This window comes from Antennarius striatus, chromosome 16 (genome assembly GCF_040054535.1).
Source record: "Antennarius striatus isolate MH-2024 chromosome 16, ASM4005453v1, whole genome shotgun sequence".
NCBI classification, from domain to species: domain Eukaryota; kingdom Metazoa; phylum Chordata; class Actinopteri; order Lophiiformes; family Antennariidae; genus Antennarius; species Antennarius striatus.
The window spans coordinates 9,247,391-9,270,490 of record NC_090791.1 but is presented as its reverse complement, the minus strand read 5'-3'; the positions used below and the strand labels follow the sequence as shown (position 1 = coordinate 9,270,490).

The window sequence follows — 23,100 nt, the reverse complement described above, 5'->3', positions numbered from 1 at the left end:
ATACCAGAAGAACAAGATCTCTGTATTTGTTTCTCTTACATTGTTTCACTTCATGAGTTTTTAACATGATGATAAGTGATACAATATATTCTGGATTCTAGTGAACATCATTTCTACTAGAATCTGATGGGTTGTTCTATTTTGTTGCTCTCAACAACAAACAAACAAAAAGACAAAGAGAATCCTTGAAGGAGCTAATTATAAGATGAAGTATTTTATGAATGCCCTTGTAAATTTATGAAAACATGAAGATGAGCCTCTAATATATTCTGAGCAGAATGAGATGTATTTTCACCTGTAAGGACCAATTAAAGGTGAAAAATGATCTGGTTTAGGGATGGGAGCTAAAGTTATAATAAAGCACATAGAATTTATTAATTAAGAAAGGACAAAGTACTATATTGTGGATGATTGGTGGAATGCAGCATCTGTAATATGTCACCATCAGAGACTTCAGATGGGTGTTATTTATTGATTTACAAAGGTTAAGGCAGTTTACAGCCGTGACCATGTATCTGTACGTAAACAGGATGTGCATCCTGTGATCATTATGGTGTAATGATCACTAGACAAACATAGATCAAGTCTGAAATCATTTAGTACTGTATTACCAAGTACGGGTGTCATCATCTCTAATACATACATCATGATTTCTTGATGTTATGTTTTAAAGATGCTGTTCAGATTCATCATAAAGTTGAACCAACACCACTCAGGTATAGTTTCAACAATCGATGGACTTGAAACCCTCATGAGTTGAGGATTTAATGTTCAGCTGTTCGATTTGACTTTATTCATTTAAGTAGAAGCTTATAAACTGGCCTGAGAATCCAACAACTTGACGACCTGCAGATGGCAACATTGTCTAAGCACCTTCGAAGATTTCAGTGTGAGTGAGGCAGAGGAGGGACTTGAGATCACCTCTGAACTGCAGCTGCACATAAGACAACAAATTAAAGACAATAATAAACTGTAATAATAATAAACCTTAAATAAAATCTTATTATTTACAACATTTACCAATTGCTACCACATCCTGCACATTTTTTTCTCATGCAATCACAAGGTAATGGACTTCAATAATGTCTCATTTTCACAAAAGAGAGGAAGGAGCTGGATTATTAGATCTGAGGTATTACATCCCAATTCTAATTTAATGTCTTAACATCTTTGGCTCAACTTCAGATGAAGCTATCAATGTGCAAGACGATACAAGTGCAGAACATTGTTAAACTTCACTAAAGACTTTTTGGGAAATTACTTCCAGAGGACAGAAAGCTCAGATCATGATTAGATAATTATGACCTTATGAGAAGCAGTCACAATTGTAACTTCTTCAACACACACTTACATCAAGGCTTCTCCTACAAGGCTTGAATACCTTGCTTAAAGGCTGAATGAGGGCTACAATAGGAGAATATGCAACTGACTTTCAGCAGATGGGTTTGAATTTCAATGAAGATCATACAATGAAGGTACCCAGAATGAAAATATAGCAAGTTGCAAGAATCCTACAGTCAATTTAGCTGTTTTTATCATTTTAAACTGCAGACACAGAGTCTATGTGAACCAAACTGTAAACCACATTTCAGACAAAAAGCATGAATTGGAAACCTTTTTAAATAATCTTTCTAATATTTTTTTATTTATGCTCCAGCGCGTAAATTTTACTATACAGTTTTACTTGTGTTTTTTTTACAGCACAGTTTTCAAAGCCATTGAAGACATTCAAACAGAATGATGGCATCACAGAGAAAACCACATTTAAATATATAGACTATCTTAGCAGGATAAACACTATGAAAATAAGCAATAATGTTTTGTGGTACAGCTGTAGTGTTCCTCTTTCATTCATATGTCTAGTTTTAGTTCACTGAGTGACGGGAAAATGTGTTATTATGCTTAACACCAATTTATGTAAATCATGCAAGTGCAAAAGTTGATCAGTTATGCGATACCTCTGGTCTTTGGTGAAGTTTTTGGGGACAGAGATTCATCAGTGATGTTGAGACTGTTGGGTGGACTTTTAAAAGTGTGCAGGTTTGAGTGACCTTTGAGCAATAATTGCATGACCAAAAATATGTCAGTGAAACAAACATTATGAAAGGTATGGTTTGCAGTTTTAAAAAGCCTTTTTCTTCTTTATCAGGAACATTGTTCAGGTATGTTTCATATGTCTTTGAGATGCTGAAACTGAAATGAAACACTTTGTAAAGGCTCTGTTTTCTCTTACCCGTGTTTCTTTTTCTTAGTCTTTAAAGGGAGGATTAAATGAGGATTAAATGAAATGACACTCCAGTGTCCTACAGTGACCTACATTACGTGCCAAACAAGGGTGCAGGCCGATAAATATTATGTCTGTGTGCGTGTGTGTGTGTGTGTGTGTCTTTATATGTTTGTGTGTGTGCGTGCATACATGCTTTATGTCTAATTGGTTTAAAGAGCAAGCTTGTCAGGACCTGTGAGCTTCATTGGTATCTGGATTGTAACAAAACATTATAATGAGGGCCCATTAGGGAAAATAGTGTCCTGAAGTTAGCACTGAGGTTAGCACGATGAAAGATAATTGTCGGTTTAGTGCTTGATGATATCTTAAAAAATATCATCCTGCAGTAAACAATCGTTGACTTTAACAAGAAAAGAGAGATTTCTGCAGTCTGGAAGTGGAAAAAAAATCCTGAAGCAGGTCCCCTGAAGGCCAGGGGCCTGCCCTGGAATCAGTCTGTCCATAATGACATAGAATGTAAGGAATGGAAGACAACATCATGTCCCAACAAGCTCACCTGTGCAAAACCACATATGTGGGAAAAGTTTTCACCTTTACATCATTTGCCAAGTCATCAAGTTTACAGATGTGTGTTTTACATGCTTGTTTTCAAAGATTTTGTTATTTTCAACACTATTAAACATAATTCACTAATGGAAAAACATCATCATATTAACATCATAAACTATAAACCCATTTTTTAATTATAAATTTGTCTTGAGTTAAGTGGGACATGTTTTCTGCACTTTGTGACTTTTTTTCCTTTAAAGGAAGTGATTCTATTGCCATGTGACCGATTTCCACTAGAATGTGAATGTAAAATTAGTGAATTCAGTAGGATTTTCTGAATATCTAACAAAAACATTTTTAGTCACATTCATTTAACACTTTCTGTTACATCACGAATGCTCCTCCTGGCATCAAATACCAACTGTAACGACCAAATAAAAGGCATTGGGTGTGACATTTCAATCAAAACAACAAACGGCACTAGCCACTGACCTTTAACAGGCTTCCAACACGCCTATGCACCTGACTGCTCTCTGAAATATGTGAACCAGCTTTCACACTCTTCCTCCATGCAGATCCAGACACGTCATTCTTCGGGCAAGGTGTGCTTCGTGGTAGCTTTCTGTTTTAATTATTGTTTTGTACACAAGTAGGAAGCCTGATCCCGTGTCATATATGTTTCCTCGCTTAGGATCAATATGAGGCCCTGGAAGCTGGTATTCTAAGCCTAACCTCCGGAGTAGCTGAAACTGTGAGAGATGATCACACGAAATCTGGTCACATCTTGCTTTGTGCTTGTTGTTCCCTAAGGAAAGCACGCAAATTGTGCCAACAGGTGGTTGACAATGCTATTGTGAAGCTACAACAATTATGAGACAGGGTGAGCCTCTGAAAGCTGCCACAACAGATTTTAGTATCGTCTGACAGTTTTAATGTTACGACTAAACGCTCCATGTTCTCTCCCACCAGATCGCACCAAGTAACAATAACAGATGTGACTCCACTGATGTCATCAATATATCACTGATATGATTAATTTAATGTCCATTTCCAAGCTGGTCTGTCACGACTAGAGTCAGCATTTTTTTTCCAAAACTCAGATTCTATCTGTATGTGGATTGTCTTAAAAAATTAAATACATTATCAAAACTGCATTATTCATTCATTTTTTTTCTTTGTTGGTCCTTTTTAGGGTCAGACCAAACAGACACAGGGAGAAAACTACATAAAACAATTATATATTTACATCAAGATGAAACATTTTTAACATTTTCGTATGAAAACATTGCTTTGTTGCAAGTGTCCAAAATGTTAGTATCCAACCATGTTATTTCAGATACTGTTAACTATATTATTTCAGAAACTCTTCAGATTAAGCAACTCTTCCGCAAAGTTTGAGGAAACTGTGTCACATAATTTAGTTTGTAATTCTAAAAATGCTAGACGGGTTCGGTTTTCACATTTTCAAAAGACATGAAACAAATGAATTTGTCCTTTGACCTGGGTTGACTCCAAAATCCATTATGAGGAATTCTACACTACTGGGAAGTCTGTGAGGGATCAAACACAAGTTCCACCAGAGGACTGTGACTGAAATTAGTAGCATCGGAGGACTGATCCATCTACACCTTTCTACATAACACCCCCCCCCCCCTCACACACACACACACACACACACACACACACACACACACACACACACACACACACACACAACTTTTGGCGGCTGAAGGACCCAAAGGCAAAGCAAGAGTCCAAAAAGAAGGGCTGAGTCACAGCTTTGTGTGTGCGCGTGCATGTAATTGTGCGTGTGGGTTTGTGTGTGTGTGTTGCCCATTGTGTCACCCATTTCTGTACTGCAGGCCTTTAGGCTGAGTTGAATTATCAGCTCAGAGCTGAGTTTAGAGGGCTCAGTCAAATAGATGTATGTTGTGATTATCCACAAGCGTGTGTCTGAGCGTTGTGTGTGTGTGTGTGTGTGTGTGTGTGTGTGTGTGTGTGTGTGTGTGTGTGTGTGTGTGTGTGTGTGTGTGTGTGTGTGTGTGTGTGTGTGTGTGTGTGTGTTGGTGGAGCGTGTTTCACTCCTGGTGAAGACATTTGCATGGTGTTTGAGGTGAGACGTGAGGTTGAACACTGACGGTGTCTAACTTGATTCTCCTCAGAATAGAAGCAAGAACTGGTGACACATCAGGTGGCTGTTTCATGGCTGCCTGTTTCTCTCTGGGTTTTGGGTTTATTCTACATGCCGGACTGATTTTGGATCTGATTGTCTGACCCAGAAAACTGTTTGATGCGGAATTGCATATTTCCACCCACGTGAGAATCTATGAATTTAGTTTTCTAACACCATTGCTCACTTTTGTGTTTTAAGGAAACAAAATCCCATCATCACATTTTAGGATTTGATACAATTAGAATACTGAGACATGGTCTGGATGGGATGGCAGCTAGCAGTCCAAAAAGAAAACAGCAAACCAAACTACGTCTAAAGGTAGTTGTCAAATCTGCACGAAAACCAAACTGTAAAAATTATGCTATTTAGCATATTTATGAGGGTTGTTATGTGCTGGAGTACTGGCTCTGAGCAACGAATCTAAAGAATCACTGTTCCTCTCCAACATTAGTTGAACCCATTGCGTAAAATAGGAATTGTACTGTACATGCTAATGAGATTATTATGGGATGGATCAGGATTTCATTATTGTTGCAAATACAGATGAGATATGGATATGTCTGAACATGTGCATTTTGTGGGTCAGTGCACACCACACTACTTACAGTAACGTGTCTCTTCCTCATTACTTAGAGATGCTAATCACACCTTCATCAGATTTTATAGCACAGTGGAACAACTTCTGACAACCCATGTGTGAAATTTAGCTCAGAGCTTCTACTGTGAGACTAAAACTTCCCCTTCAGATTTTCAAGCAGCTCACACACATCGTTTCTTTCAGGAGGAATATGTTTGTGTGCAGTCGATGTCAAAACTCACTACTGTATCTGACATGGATGCCAAATAATGTTAGCACAGTTACGAAAGATTACTCCCGCTTCCCAAAACAAGAATTTTGGGGTTGTGAAAAGAAACCCTTAGCTTACTTCTGATTGAAGCCAGCAGACGTGTGGAGATAAATCAGATGTTTCACACATCTACTCTTCCTCTGCACTTCTGTGAAATTTGAAGTGTCTCAATCAACATGCAGACCAGAACTTCACAGCTTAGAAGGGCAGCCATCTGTGATTTATAATCTATATTTTCAGTCATGGTTTGCACTGGGAGGAAATCTGGATACCTCACTGTCAATGGTAAACAAAATTCACACAAGAACACAGAGGAAAACAGTGACATGGGTGTTTCCTGATTCATAGAACATTTCTCAAAACCTCCACCTATTTTGTCACAACCTTAAACCCAATTTGTATTTTAAAAAATTAAATTATATTCAAACTACACTTCGAAAAACTCCCGACTTTTAATGTCAAAATCAAACACACACACACACACGCGCATGCATCCACACACATGCACACAAACACACACAAATACATTTGCCACAGAGCATTCATTAGACCCTACATAAAATAAGTAGCCACAGCAGAAAGCAAGACAAAATGTTTATTCTAAATACATTTGGGAAAAAATATCATTTTCACTTATATTTACATTCAAAAAAGCAAATGAAGTCCGGCCAGAGGATTTCATTCATGTCACAGACAATATTTTCCCTTTCCAGTCAATGAGGACCAACCCTAATCCCAACAAGACTCCGGCCCATTCCATTACCTCTAATACAGTTTCCCTGGTGTAGGGCTGTAGCTGCATTGTTCACTAGTCCAGCTGTTCACACGCAACCATAATATCCTGATGACCACCCAGAAATACAAGATGTTTAGTGTTGATGGCCCCAGGTTTGCATGATGGCAGAGAAAGCCACAGTGACTGTTACAGTTACACTGCCACCACTTCAGATCCTTTACTCTTGCAGAGTTGTGCTCAGATAGTCGTCTCTATACAGCTGTTGATGCTAAGTCTAAGTTGGAGATAAGCCACAGAGAGTTGGGTCAAATTCAGTTGAAATATTTGTCCCGCTTCCCTCACTGTCAGCCCACAGAAAATTACATAGTTTACAATAGTTGCTCAGATTTCATCATGAATAGTTATTCTTGTTTTCTTGCCCTCATCCTCTTCCTCTACATCCACCACCTCTCACATGAACTCTTTCTCCTTTGCCTTCTTGTATGCTTCTGTCCAAGATAGATGGATGCATATGTGCTGCTTGTGCACTCTGATCTGATGTTTATCCTGTACAACTGGTCTGATAACATCCTCAGAAACACATGTCTTCACTTGTGAGTTGTTCTGGGTCATGTTAACATTATACTGTCAGGTTTTAAAATTTTGCAACCCGTGAAACATGATGTACAATGTGTTTTTTAATCAAAACAGACCAGCTAAGTTTTGCAAGTTGTGTCAAGATACCTGCATAGTTTTGAATGAATGAATGAAGGATTAACTTTCACATTCTGAATATAGTTCAGAGTATGGGGTCTAGTTTTAGCAAAAGAAAAATACTGTACAAGTAATTAAAAGAGACTACTGACACAAACAATTTCTAACTAAATGCATGATTACCATTGTATGACTGAAGCTTTTTGAGCAATCTTTTCTCTTATGAATGATTTGAACTTTTTGTCATCAATGAGCACAATTGTTGTGCATATTTACATTTTCCATCAGCAAACCTACAGGAGCACTGTCTCTTGTCCTGTGGGTGTTTGCTGCCTCTACAGAAAGCTCAGGTACCCTCACTGTCCCAATTGTCTTCTTGTCAAAAAGGTTTTTGAATGTAAAGACGATTTAGTGCAAATAAAGAAAATAATCACTAAGCTCACTTTTAAGTATTTCACTTTACATGATAAGTAATATGAATCTCCATCAGTGGTTTAAGCATTCAGATAAGCATATACTGTAATTACTTTCTGAATGGTCAGAAGATGACAGCTGGTCAACCACTTAAAATCTTTTTCTGCTGATAGAATAGAAGACAGTGAAAGACAATAGTAAATCTTTTTTAACACTATGTTGGGAGAGGCAGTCAATGATAACACAAATTACAGCACAGTTTCATGATTAAAAACATGAGTAAGCAGTAATGTAAATTCTTCAAATTATTGTGTTGACAGTTATGGTTCAGTGTTATTGGAATCACAGAATAATGTCTGCACAGTAACATCATACCATCGCAAAATGTCAAAATTAGTTCCAGAAAAAAAGAGGACGTTCCAAGAATTATTTCTGGATGGAACGGCAGAAGAGTCATTATGAAAAAAAACAATTAAAAGTAAAAACTGAGGTAATTTTTAGTGCTGCTCAATAAACGTAAAATATTTAAATAAAATGCAACACAGTTAATTCCAGTGAGTGTGTGTGTGTGTGTGTGTGTGTGTGTGTGTGTGTGTGTGTGTGTGCGCGTGCGTGATTGTCTGCACAGTTCATGCAGCACAAAGCAAGACTATCTATTGTCATGTGCGACAATCAAAAACTCACCCTAATTTTTAATTTAATTTTGATACAAAAAAACAAAAAATATTATCCAATAATTACTGAGTGAAAGAAATCATTCCACACCCCGAAATAAAGCAAAAAAATAAAAAAAATTAAAAAGGCAACTAAGAATTTAAAGCATTCATGTTTGTGACCTGCTCATCGCCAAACACCAGCCATTTGGATTTTCAGCGTGAAAGGACAAATGTCTGAGAAGCAGCAATATATTTAAAAATCCTGTCAACAAATGACAAAACCATAAGAGCAAACTAAACACCCATTTTGGGGTAGTTTCAAAACACTGGAAAAAAACATACTTTAAGTTGTTCCCTCGCCACACAAAGCACAAGGAATGATAAGTGGTTAAAAGGTCAGACATTCATTTAAAGTGTCACCAAGAAGCAGTCCTGAGCTGAGTTCGATGTCACCAGACTAGCCTGTGCTCTTCTGTCCTTGTCCTTGGAGACTGGTGCTTTCTCTCTTGGTCTGTCCTGGCAGCTTGCTCATCTTGTCCTTCAAGGTCTTAAAATTGTACAGCTTGGTAAAAGAGAAGCTAGGTGGAACCTTTCCTTCTTCCTGGCTATGTGTGACACATGCAGATGCAGTTTGGTTGTTGGAATGAGGATGGATCTGCTGCAATAAGTTGGAGTGTGTGTGGAGAAAGGAGGTGTGGGGTCTTGGGTTCATAGACTTTCCTGTTTTCACCCTGCCCTGTACCACTAGAGGCTGTCGTGGTAGCTGCGGGCTGCTGGAGGACTCAGACTTTTTCCGGCCAGATGAAGACCCAGCAGCCCCTGCTACCGCTGGAGAGGGTGCTCTGGTGGGAGGTCTCTTTGGAGGTGAGGCCTTATCCTCGGAACTGCTTTGGGGCACCTTGGCTCCATTGGGATGAACCCCTGACAGGGGATGAGAAGGTCTGGATGGTAGGAGAGGTAAAGACACTCTGCTATCCTGAAGAGAAGAGGGAGAAAATATGAATTTAGTATTTATAGATGTTATAAAACATCATGTAGAATAGGCTACGAGCTTTGGATGAAGAAACAGTTCAAAAATCCAGTAGTTTAAGGGAATTTTACGTTTTTCCCTACTATCCCAGGGTTAGAAACGAACAGCAGACCTTCTAATTTGATGTACTGCAAAGTATATCAAACAGCAATATCAATTATTGAGCATCTATGAGATAAAATTGCATTATCACCGTGCCATAGGCAGACAGGAAGAGAATAAAGCTAAGCATTCATCTTCTCACAAGTTTTGTCTGAGGGTGTCAGGCTTTTAAAACACTTCGACAGGCACCGGTTTCTCATATTGTATTATATTAATGTGTATTTACAATATAGTATAACATTTACACACTCATAAATGCAAAGCTGACACACATTGAAGCTTTGTTGCAAGTGGGGAGATGTACATATAAGTGAAGTTTGTTTTATCTCGAATAGTATTTGACAGGACAATGTTAAAATGTGCCAACACATCACTGCATTAATAGATGGCGTCAGACAAAAAGCATCAACTGAGGCCAACGGTGAATGAATTCAACTTTGCCAATGATCGTGAAACCATCAATCATTTACCAGTTCATTAATACTGCAAGCAGAGTGAGCGTGCACGGAACTTCATTAAGAGTATGTCACTTTAATTCACAGTCTCCTTGTTCAATAATGAACAAGTGTCGTGTTTTTCAACTCAGTGACGCTCTGCTGACACACACACACACGCACAGCTTTATACGTATCTGTGTCTATCTACATTTTCATCTGTATCAACTGTGATTTCGTGCACATTTAAACACATACTGACAAATATTTGACAACCTATCCAAACCAGGCAACTGATCACACCTGTTTTATGGTTGACTGATCTGAGTTACTGACCATAATATCTCAACCGATAAATTTGTGCTTCAGGTCTCCTAATTTTACACTAAAAACCTTCAGACATCATGTTAATTTAGTCTTTTCAATATAGTGAAGCAATTTAGGTTATTGCAATAAAGCAAAACCTATGATTTAAAAAGTAACTTCAAAAGGGTGAAATTTAAACTAAATACAAGCGTATTATTTATTTATAAAAGGAGGCCTTCTGTGCTCAATTAATTTCGCCTTCTCAGCTCTAGACCATTGCATGCTAACGGTAACCCAGCCTTTTCTTTGTCTCGAACCTCAGCTGGTTTAGAACCTCCTGTGGATGCTTGCTTTGGCTCTGCCTTCTGATTGGATAATTCTTCTGAAGCCGCTCTTCCATCAAACAATCTCTCTGCTGCTGGTTGGTTTAGTCCTTGCTTCCTCTTGGGGACTTGTACTGGGGACCCCTTGTATTTAGTTACTGGGTCTGGTCTCTCTTGTTTAGGATGATCTGCTGGTCTCTTTGCTTCCTTGCTGCTACTCCTTTGTGACCCCTGAGATTTTTGCACCGCCCTCCTCTTTGCCACAACCGATTTCTTCTTCTTGTCATCCACTTCACTCTCAGTTTTTTCATTTTTTTCCTCTTCCCCCATGCTCACCATCTCATTTAAAGAAGAGGAAATACTAGTAGACAATGAACAACGCTGTGATTCACTGCTAGAATCACTGCTGTTAGTAGGGAGGGATGTAGCATCATTTGTGTTATAATTTATGTATGAAGAGCTAGTGGATTGGGATGTAGCGTCAGAACTATTAGACCTAATACAATCATCAGTCAACAAGTGGCTGTGGTAAACTGCTTGTAATAAAATAGACTCGTGGAAAGGAGAGTCACTGCATTCGTAATACTCGTCTGATGCTGTGGACAGAGTAGAGTCCGTTCTTGACGAGAGGTATCCGTCGCTGCGGTCAGATTTAGGTATCCGAGGGTCAGGAGTACGTTCAAGAGTCTCAGATGTTGGTGAACGTGTGTCTGGCATAGGTGTGTCCAAGAAATGCAAACGCAAGGGGTTTTCGGGTGTGTGTGTGTTTTCCCTTGCTTTAGGAGTTAGTTCTTGTAGGGTGGGATGTGTGTTGGGTTTTTCTGTCCTTGACAAACTGTCCATAGAGTGTGCAGGCATGGAAAATGTCTCACGTTTCCTCTGCTGTGAAGCTTCTCCAATACTTACATTAAAATCTGCAGCCTTTTGTGCTACTTTGGTTCTACTGTTGTTCTGCAGTTCTGGCACAGGCTCTGTTTCTTTTTCTGGTATTTTTTTCATTAGCACCATTGCTACACCTGAATCATTGTGAACCGCCTGCGGTTCTGTGCTGGCTGCATGAGTTTTGATGACGCAGTAGTCTGGAGGTTTCTCACCATGACTGCTGGTGCCATCTTTTATAAGTAGTTGGATGGTACGCGGTTTTGGAATGGGAGGAGTTGATGTAAGAAATGAAAATGGTGAGGAAGAAGAAACTGGGGGACTTACAGCAGAGGAAGAGTTAAGAAGTGGTTTGATGGAGGACAGAGAAGTGGTAGTAGTCATACACAGAGTAGAGGTAGACGTGGGGGTCAGGGGGGTTGTGACGGTGGCAATTTGGATGTTATGGCTACTATCAGAGAAGTCATGTGGTTGTGTGTGTAAACATGTATGTGGTAGCACTGCCGTTATTTGTTGTCCTATGTTTAAGTCACTTTGTGAAGTGTGTGTCCTGTTCCTGGCAGCAGTTTGTGTGTTTGATCTTGTAATGTCTTTTTTCATGTTGGTTCTAGGGAGGGATTTGAGCTCTGGACCATTTGTGGTAACAGCTCGTGTTGCGTGAGAAGGCTTAATTTTGTTAACAGTGGATGCTTTGTTGTTGGAATGGGGAAGTGAATGGCAAGGTGTGGTGTTGTAGCCAGCATCTAGAATGGGATGTGATTGGAGGCCATTATCAATAGTGAGAGCTGTAGCAGTGTTAGAATCATGCTTTGGTTTGGATGCTGGTGAGTTGTGTTCAAGTGCCTCTGCTTTACTTTTGATTTGACAAGGCTGTGTATTGCGTTGTGTTGGCTGCAAGCTGTCTGGCAATGGCCCTTTGAGCTTAGTTTCATCTTCGGCGAGTTGGAGTTTATTAATTTCCTCATGTTTAACTGTCACCTGTCTGGGTGTAGCCACCTCTGACAGGGTTTCCTTTGGTAGACTGATTGGACTGCTAAACCTGATTGCTTGGCTCTTTTCAAACATCTCAGATCTCTGTAGATGGACCTGAGTTGGTTTGCTGGAATCACGAATGTTAATGAACCCAATGACATCACTGGGGGGATCGGGCTCTGGCCAGGTGGGCAGGTATGCTATTAAGCATGCTTTCTCCAGATTGATAAGTCCTGGGTGGATGGGCACAGTTTCTTGTATGGCTTCTTTACTAGCCCTCCTATGTTTCCTCATCTTTCTATCTGTGACCGTGGTGTTCTCTGGACTTCCTGTATTTTTGGGGCTGTTGTGGTTATCAGATAGGGTGAGGCTGGGGTTGGAGCTGGGATCGCCTAAAGCCAGGGCATATTTTGGGTTATACAGTTTCCTTGCTAAAGTAGCAGATGCAGGAACCACTAAGACTGGTTGTGGGAGGGGCTCTGGTTGAGGTTCAGGGTCCATGGCGATGTGTTGAAGGTCAGTAGGCCTAGAGGTCATGTAGAGTCTGCAAAACAGCTGGTCAAAGGCATCGACTGCCTGGCCTGTGATCACAGTAATGAAATTTCTGTCCAGCCGTGATGACATCCAAGTAAAACTGCACCAAAAAAAAGAAAAAAACAAAGTTATACTCCTTTAACGTCATTGGAAAAAAGAGATGACCTGTTTCTTAAATAGTGCAATCAATCTTTCTTTTACCGAATAGTGGTAAAATATATGGCGTTACGTTATAAAAATATTGGATATATGTCTGTGCCGCCTGTTTTTATTGTGTGTGTTTTTATTTATTTATTTAATAATTTTACATACTGTCATAACCCCCAAAGGGCAATTAGTAGCACACTGTAGTAATCAATTGCCTGCATATATATTAGTGTGTACAGGCCCTGAACACACACACACACAAGGGGCCTGTAAGCATGCAGTGGTAGGTAAAGTGGCGGGAAGCTCCTTCTTGGTGTGCTTTAATGAGAAACTTGTAAAGGGGACGGTGCCATGCTCAAGGGCACCTCGGCAGTGCTCAGGAAGTGAGTTGACACCTCCCACTGTCAGCTCACACTCTGGGTGGCTGGGCGGGAGCGGGAATTGAGCCGCCTATCTTGTAATGGATCCAGGTATTAACATCCAAAGTTACGACATCCTGTCGGAAAATAAATCGTCATCTGGGTATAAAGAGGTCCTTGGTAAACTGCTCTCACTCGCTCAGCATGTAAATAATCACATACTCTACATCAATAAAGAAACAACTTTATGTACAGACATAAAGTTGTTTCTTTATGTCTGTTATGAACAGACATAAAGAAACGATTTAATGTGCAAGATCTGCCAAATTTGCACAATGAAAACCACTTCAAGGTGGTCAGGCTGGTACCGCCATGTTAAATTGACAACATTTAGAAAGTTGGTCAAAACTCAGTGTAGTTCTTTCCATTTAATCCAGAATATAGAAGATGAAATGATTAGGAATATGCCAAAACAGTTTCACATATCTTTTACAATTACTTTTTTTCAGGGAGATTGCAGTTACAATTGGGGCTCAGCGGTAGAGCGGGTCGTCTGATAATAACAAAATCAGCGGTTTGATTCCTGCTCCCGCCCGGCCACCCGGAGTGTGAGCTGAGGAGGTAGAGCAATTGCTTTCACGCATTTCCGCCACTTTTTTGCCATATGTGGCAAAGAAGTGCACTTGTGATGGGATCACGCTGAACAATATTAATGTCAGATCACACTCATGGGTTCTTTCTCTCTATATAAGTTCCATTTTCAACCTATTTGTTTGGAGTGCAGTGAACACAACAAAAAATAGATAGACACAGAGCATTCTTCATTCATGTCTCTGAATGTCATGCTCATAGAAACAAAGACTGGCGCTCGCACTCTTTCACAGTCTTTATCTCTTTCTCGAGCTCTAATTGACATTTTGTATAAAAATGCACTGAACTGACCTGTATGAACCTGAAACAGCCTTATCTCCATCAATGAACATGAATCTGTGTCCCATTCGTCCTCTGACCTTGGTGGAGGACCGGGTATAAAATTCTGTTCCTCCTGTGTAACGTACACGAAGGTGCTGCGAAACACAAACAGCACAGACGTCATACCTCTCCTTAATTATAGTTAGCTTTATTAATTATGATATATATATAAAATAATGATATATATATATATATATATATATATATATATATATATATATATATATATATATATAATTTGCATGACATTAAGTTGTAACACAACTTAAAGAGAACTTAACCAGAAACAGTACTCAAAACTAATATCTAATATAACTAATGTAGGATGTGACTTTAAAGTTCATATCTAACAGTATAAAATAGTTTAAATATATAATTTTTTTGTGCAAGGTATTTTTATTAATTTAAATTAAAAACATTTTAGATGAAATCCACAGCTAATCGAGAGCACAATAAAAGAATAAAAGTTTTTTTTAATTAGAGATTTAATAAAAAACATACAGCCTAAATACGTTCTGCCCTTAAGGAGATTGTTAAACAATTAAAATGGCTTCTGAGTTCTTTCTCATACTATAACCAGTATCATGTTTGGATTCTGATTTATCTCCATCTTTATCTCTGTATTTCCTTGATTTAAATTCTGTAGTATGGATCACATTACTCTTAACAGTCATCTTAACTACCTTTGTTTGATTCCATTTTGCTCATCTTTGTTTGTATCTGTATCAGGGTTAAATGAAATTAAATCCTATGTCCCACAGGGATCACATAATGAAGAAATTAAGTGTTTGTGTTTGTTTTGTGATACTGAGCACATACAACCCCTCCGACTGGCCCAGAGGCGGTGACTGTGCAGCTGAACAGCAATAAATTCAATGAACTGCAGTGTGAACATACCTAGCATTCTTGACGATAAGTCAAAGTCAGAAAAATTCTGTTTTTAACATGAGCCTCTATCATCAGAATTTTTATTATTGTTTTGTTATTACTTGTCACATCCTGGTTCCTTCCTTTATTTACCACGCTTACCAATGAACTTCAACAATACAAAACCTGCATCATAATATTGGAGCTGAATTCTCCGAAGACCACATTTCAAATTTCATTCAGGCATAAAGGCCTTTCGTAATCAGTAGCTTGTTCACTCTTTATCTGTGGTGTCTATGTGGTAAACATAGTCAGCAAATATTACATGTTGCAGTTGTTTACTTGGTGTTCAGTTTGTATTACTCATAAGTTATAACACATATAACTCATAACCATCTAAACTGTAAGTTTAGATGGCATTTATGAGAAATGTGGAACTGCAAAACATTCAACAAGTAATATTACGAAGAATTTATAAAGAAGAATTAATAAATCAAAATGTAGCTGGTTTGTAACCAATCATGTTCATCTACTAGCGTCCTCCTTGAATTAACACACCATTGTTTTAATTAATTCATTTCCTTTGATAGTTTAGGCTTGTCCTGTCCCAGCAATGTGTCTGTCTTACAGTAAAACATTTGTTTCCCGTTCCTTTTCTGCACCACCCTTAAATTTCTCTTTCCATCAGTGCTTTCATTTGACTGGCTGATTAGATAAAGTAAACACAGAAAGTATTTGTCTGGTGAATCAACTACAAACTGAGTAGAAGAGCTGTCCCACAAAATGCTTTACCTCAAAATGTTACCAAACCAAATTTAACTTCTCCTGAGAGTAAGATCCCAGCTATCATGGACAATGTAGATTTGCACACTTGTTTGCTTTACACAAACATTCAGTTCCCCATCTGAGGTCAGTGTATAGTTCTACCTTGTCCAGAAACTCCCTAAACAAGCCACAGATAAGAGGAATCTGGTAACTCTTGTCTATGATCTCACTACCCTCCTCCTATCCTGTCTATCCACTTCTACACCCAACCTCCTTCCTTTTGTCATGCGGTTTACAGAAGAAAAAAAAACCCTCAAGCTTTCATCAAGCTGTTACATGTGTCTTCCATTCCTCTCTCTCTTTACTTGATTCAGTAGGTTTGTCTCCCAAATTGACTATTCACAGCTTTTACTTAGCTAATCACCAATAATACTGACCATAACTGTCACTGGCATGACTGTGCCAACATTAGCTGAAGTGTGACATAGTTATAACAGCAACAGACTTCAATCAAACTGCGAACGGTACTTCAGCTAAGCTGTGTACAGTCTCATTAACACCTCAGTAGGTTGGGATTTCACTTCCATCAATGTCTGATTTCCCCTCACAAAATGATGCAACTTTAGCTACAAAACCATTAAGGTTCACATGGCGTATTCACACCAGCTGAGAATAACCAGGTTTGGCAGGGTGACAGTAGGATGTGCCTCAAAACAATGCACTGGTTCTACAGTTGTTTTTCCTGTCATTTAAATGTTCCAACTTGATTAAAGACTGACAGATCGTGTTTTGGTAACTAACCGAAATAATGTCCAATTAACGGGTTATACAACACTAACTTAGAGAGGTATCACACGTATCAAAATCTGGTGCACAGTTTTGCAATTTGGAACATCTAGAAACACTATCAGAAGGTCAAAGACTCAATCTAGTGAAACCTTTCCTGACTAGGATAGAACATTTTGTCCTAACCGATAATGAACTACAATTGTCTTCTACTTAATCTGGTTGTCGTGACCTATCTTGGTTGAAACTGGAAGGTCAATAAGGATATATTATTTTTGTAACTACAGCCCAGAGAAACAGTCATAAATGTTAATCTTTTCAGCCGCCAGGTCAAAACATTTGCTGCCACAAAAAACAAATATAAAAATAATCAATACCATTAAGGCACAGCCATTATACTTAACATTAGCCCACTGTAAAAAATGAACAAAAAAATAAACGGTCTCACCTTGAGGTGTCCAGCATGCATGTTGGCCCTCTGACACATAGACAGGAAGTGAGGTAGTGCGGTACGTTCTAACAGGATATAGACAGAGATCTTCCTCTTGAAACCAGCGTCTAGCAGGTCTTTAAAGATATCAATGTCTGTGAAGATATCCATCGCCACTGCTATTACCTGGAGGCAAACAAACACAACTTACACTACTGGCAGGTTAAAACTCTTCCACAAATGGATGTACATAATGTAAATGTATGTAAATTAATACGTTTAACAAACGAGCATAAAAGAAAGCTTGAAGTCAGTACTTGCAAATATTAAGACAGCCTTCCTCTTTTTTTTCAAAACAAATAACTTTTAAGTTGTTCAACAGGTTTGAGTGAATGATCACACAAGTTTAGATGTTCACAAGAAAAACCTGTGGACAGTTACTGTCAGAGATTATCACCACTCTCCATTTAGTTCCCAGTATATGACTAATATAACATAAAATGATTCCAGCAAATAAGACTCCCACTGTCAGAGCGAAACTGTTCATCTTGGACCTTCACATAAGTCAAGTGCATGATGTGTAATGATACTGGTTTGTAGGAATGCTCACAAACACACACATGCAAATATTAAACATAACATGCCCCCATATTTCTACAAAAGCAACAGTGTGCAACATTTGTTTTCCCTGATAAAACAGGCCAGTCAATTTGCACTTTACTCTTGATTATCTCTTTTAGTCAGCCGTCTGTACTCTGACCTCATATTTACAGAGGGCCACAATTGCAGTTTGTCAACGTCACGTCTATCCTCTTAAAATGGGTTGAAGATTTTTTGTTAAGCAGAAATTAATGTTTTCATTAAACCGTAGCTGAAGTTTATTACAGTATATATTTGCATGTCGAATTGAAAAATCAAGTCCAATTTAGTTCTATTGTCAAATTTAGCATACATGCCAAGTCTAGTAGAAACCATTAATGGATTTTCAGCTTTTGAAATTTAATTGCCACATGCATTGTCAAAACTATAAACAGCCTAATTTTAGTCACATGACTCATGTCATACAGGCTGGCTTATTGTACAGATGAATGATGACAACGTAGGTATAAAAAAAAGAATTTTCAAGCCTTCTAGTATTCCAATGAGGTTGACATGCATACATGAGCAGTTCCCAGCTCAACACAGGTATGCAGTGATGTCTTGTTTGCAGGCTTATGGAGTGACACTGGACTACTTGTAGCTTAGAGGCCACATATGATTTCATCTTCACGGAAGGGTATTAAGTATATAGTGTCATGGATTTTTAAGTGTTTGTACTTCAATGAGGCTTTGGTCGCATCATTTGAGCTGCACGGTGTTATTTTTGGTTGTTTGTTATAATAGTCTCCGGGCAGAATGCTGCCAGACAACTTTCCCGAGGAGCTCAAAGAAACTTCTACGATAGAAGAAACTTCTCATGACTTTCAATGAGAATAGAGAGAAGGAGATAAAAACTTTATCTTTTTTTTTATCCATGGGTAAACATGCATTTAAACATTCCTCAATTTATATCATACTGCTAACGTTTGCCCGACATACCTTTAACGCCTGCGCAATCATTTTCCTAACAACCTCTTTGATATGCGCCTGACCGTCCAGTGGCGGCTGGGAGTAAACGGTGGTCCGAGTGACCCCCCGGTAAGACTCGCTGTCCGGCCAGCCCAGGTCCATCTGCGGGGTGGACGTGTCTGACAGGTCGGGCCAGTAGTGCAGCGACAGCGGCGGCTCGTCTTCACCGACATTCTCCTGGAAGAGCTCCGCGTCGGGGTCGTAGGGTTCCACCGAGCCGGTGAGAGCCTCTACCTCCGGGTCCGACAGGAAACCCCGTAGGCTGCGAGACTCCAGGTACTTCAGGAACGCCTCGCGACCATCCCGGAGGAGAGCCTCCAGCGCGAGCCGCTGGTCTTCACAGTACAGGAATTCCGGTTTGGACTCGTGAGTCCGCGGGTTCACGTGGTTGTCGTCCAGACACTGTAACTGGGACAGAGCCATGTTCAAGCGCTGGAAGAGAGGCTTAACGAATCCACCAAGATCAATGAAGAGGTCACCCTTCTGAACTCCCCCAAACTTTGAGTAAAAAAAGAAGAAAAAAAAGTCGATTTACGGTGTTTAAATCCCCCTCTTGTGCCTCAAACAGCAAAACAATGTCGGTCCAGACTTTGCTTCATGTTACTATTCTTTGACCTGGTTAACCGGTCACGGCGCTCTACCTTCACTCCAGGTCATTGTTGCTGACTAAAGTGTGAGAGAGAGAGTGTGTATGAACTGCAGCCGCAACCCCCCACCCCCCTACCCCCCGGACAGGTGTGACTGACTGTCAAGCAGAACACCCGCCCACACTCAGGAACGAGCACACCTTGACCACGTGACGTAGACTGCGCGTGCCGCTGCCGCTTGACGATGACTTATCAGCAGAAAACCGGAAACATACTCTACCTAACAATGCGGCGCAGCTTTAGCTGCTTAGTCATCTTTCTGAAAGGTAAACTGAAGCACAGGTTTAGTAAAATCAAAAGCTAGACAGGAAGAGATTAGGATGGGAATCATGGGATCCAGCTGGAGGGATGGGTGTTTGTCCGTCCATCCATCCATCTTCCCCCGCTTCCCCTGTGCTTCATGCTTACCCTCCTCTGAACTTCTAAAATGAAAGCACAACACATTACAACCTTAATTACAAGCAAATTACTGTGACATGATACAGCTGCTAAGATCCCTGTGTTTCTGTGGGATATACTGTAGGTGTGTCATCAAACAATTGTGAGGCATTCATAAGTCACAGTTTACACATTAATGGCAAATAATAATTGCTTCCAATATCATCTGACAATTAGAATCAAACAATCAAGTTAACCCCCCCTGCACTGAGCTAGCATCTCATCCGGGGTGTACCCCATCTCTTGCCCATAGCCATCTAAGATACGCTCCAGCAGACCCGTGACCCACAAGGTGGACAATCGACTGTAGATGAGATGATTATGATTGTGTCTCATCTAAAAGAAAAATGGAATGGATGGATGGATGGATGGATGGATGGATGGATGGATGGATGGATGGATGGATGGATGGATGGATGGATGGATAGATAGATAGATAGATAGATAGATAGATAGATAGATAGATAGATAGATAGATAGATAGATAGATAGATAGATAGATAGATAGATAGAAACATGAATGGATTGATGTATGGATGGGTGAGTTCAAACAGTTGCTAAAGTTGGCAGCTACCCACTTTAGACAGATAGAACACATGGTGGCAGGGCTCTATACACAAAGATTACACAATAATACAGCAAAGAAAACAGTCTAACATGTTATTTTAAAAAATGTTATTGATTTCTGCAAGCAGAAGAGACTTTTTTATAAAGGATACTGAGATTACTGCTTATTTTAATTGCGGTTACATTATCTGCTTACCTGCTGGGCAGGTAAGAGAGCTCAAGCATGTAATTTGCGTCACAGCAAACTAAATGCATTCTAGATAGCCTGTAATTTATTGTGACTGATGCTGTGGCTTCTTGTATCTTGACGTCAGTCGAGTAAGCGGTTCACTGCACGATGAAGCTTTGCATTGTATATTTACAGTACAGTAATTAACTGGTAGCAGATTGGCCATCCTCACAGATTTTCAGTGGCTTTTCATGCAAAGCATTTTATATAAGCTCACCACCATTTCCTCATATATTTAGTGCGTTTTTCACATATCTATCATTAAGTATCCTGTATGTTATTAGGAAAAAAATGACATTATTGTCTCAGTATTACTAAAATGGTAAACTGCAAGTGAAATTTAAGCCAGAGAGATTTTTCATATCAAAGTCTATTTTTCACATCTGTCAGTCTTAAATTACTGCGGTGATATCTGTGGCTGCCAATCATGCTGTTGATATCAGCTGGTTAAATGCGATTTCATATTACCAGGTGGAGGTTGTCTCATCAGTATAGCTCTAGGCATCATTGTACAAAGGCTGAGCAGGTTGTAGCATGTCTGCTAAATTTGTTCCCATACATTTAATTTCTCTTCCCAAGTTTCTCTCCTATTTACAGTCAAGTTTAATGTGGTAGATTATTGTAAAGAATGTTCTCCTAAACTGCTGTTGTAATATTTTATTGAATTATATTTTTTTGTAAATACGCAGTATGTCTTAATTTTGCATGAATACTGTCCAAAATAACAGTTAGATAGATGGATGGATGGATGGATGGGTGGCTAGATATATAGATAGATAGATAGATAGATAGATAGATAGATAGATAGATAGATAGATAGATAGATAGATAGATAGATAGATAGATAGATAGATAGATAGATAGATAGATAGATAGATAGATAGATAGATAGATAGATAGATAGATAGACAGACAGACAGAAAGACAGACAGACAGACAGACAGACAGACAGACAGACAGACAGACAGACAGACAGACAGACAGACAGACAGACAGACAGACAGACAGACAGACAGACAGACAGCTGATGAATTGTTACTCCTGCTTGCAGGCAAAGCCTTATGGTCATAGGCTATTCAGCCCCCTCAAAACTGGTTCAACAGTTTAGTTGTATGACCTTTTAAGACTATCACGGATATCACAATTCACAAACCCTCTCCTGAAGCCTACTTTGAAAATGTCACGTTTTCTCCTTTTTAATTTTATATTTAAAAACAGATATATCATAACTCAATCCATCCATCCATCCATCCATCCATCCATCCATCCATCCGTCCATCCATCTTTTTCAGCCACTTAACCACTTTGGTCACAGGTCTGCAATCTTAGCTGGATACAGGCAAGAGGCAATGACGAAGTCAGGGGTGTATCAGCGCATTACACGGCCACAAATAGACAGACAGACAGACAGACAGACAGACAGACAGACAGACAGACACACACACACACACACACACACACACACACACACACACACACACACACACACACACACACACACACACACACACACACACACACACACACACACACACACACACACACACACACACACACACACACACACACTAACACACACAGACACCCCTTTACCTGTCACACATTCTTAATTTTGTCAAAGTGACAAAAAGGACTAAAAAATGGTAAAACAGCGGTACTATTTCTGGTACACCTTTAACTGATACCCTCCTACTCCTCAGTTGGATGACAGTGGTTTATACACAACTTGTCATTTGCAAGCCAGAGGCAACTCTTGTTAGTAGGAACAAACAAAAAAGTTTCTTCACAAAATTACAGACAAAGGAAGTGATTCATTCCATAGGATTTGAAGAATGTAGCCTTCATGATGTCATGATAAACATCACATCCCATGAAGGAAGCAGTGCAGCATTCCTCACATAGCATCACAACACTGGTGTCTGCATCATGAGTGAATCCATCACCAGCTCAGGTCCTGTTTGGTTGCACACTCACAAAGTCTCAAACAGCCTTCAGTGCTCTTTGTGACAAAGGTTACACACAAATAAGATCTCACCAGGATGAGAGAACAGTTAAAATCTGACAACAAAATCAGTAATTTAGACAGACTCCAATATTAATACCGATTGTGTATTCGGGGCTGCTGTAAACAGTTACTTATTTACAGAATAAGCTGATATAGTCATTTTTAGTACATAACTTAAAAGTAAGATCAACAGGTCTTAGAAGACAATTTGCATCTGTAATACAGAACAGTGTTAAAACTTGAAAGTGTGGATACACCGCATTTTTGAATAAAGCCTTGAATAATTCATCTTTGTGTCACTGTTTCAAGCCTAATATATCTCTTACAGCTTAAGTGCTCTTCAATTTGTGTACCATGTCAGACAAAAATGTTCAAAAGCAATTGAGCAATAATATCCAAGCCTT

At 39.3% G+C, this 23,100-nt stretch overlaps 1 protein-coding gene across 2 annotated transcripts; it reads right to left on the bottom strand.

The window, feature by feature from the left end:
* Positions 1–6,383: 6,383 nt before the first annotated feature.
* LOC137610350 (serine-rich adhesin for platelets-like) lies at positions 6,384–19,450 on the bottom strand. 2 transcript variants are annotated; one of them, XM_068337941.1, is made up of 5 exons: positions 18,781–19,450; positions 17,221–17,388; positions 14,325–14,449; positions 10,486–12,976; positions 6,384–9,272 (listed from the first exon to the last, which is right to left on the bottom strand). In XM_068337941.1, exons 1-5 carry the CDS (start codon positions 19,231–19,233, stop codon positions 8,754–8,756), a joined length of 3,756 nt encoding a protein of 1,251 aa, XP_068194042.1. In that variant the 5' UTR covers positions 19,234–19,450; the 3' UTR covers positions 6,384–8,753. The 2 variants fall into 2 exon arrangements, with proteins under 2 accessions (XP_068194042.1, XP_068194043.1); XM_068337942.1 differs by lacking the exons at positions 14,325–14,449; positions 18,781–19,450 and having other exon boundaries at positions 17,221–17,376.
* Between the last annotated feature and the right edge of the window lie 3,650 nt (positions 19,451–23,100).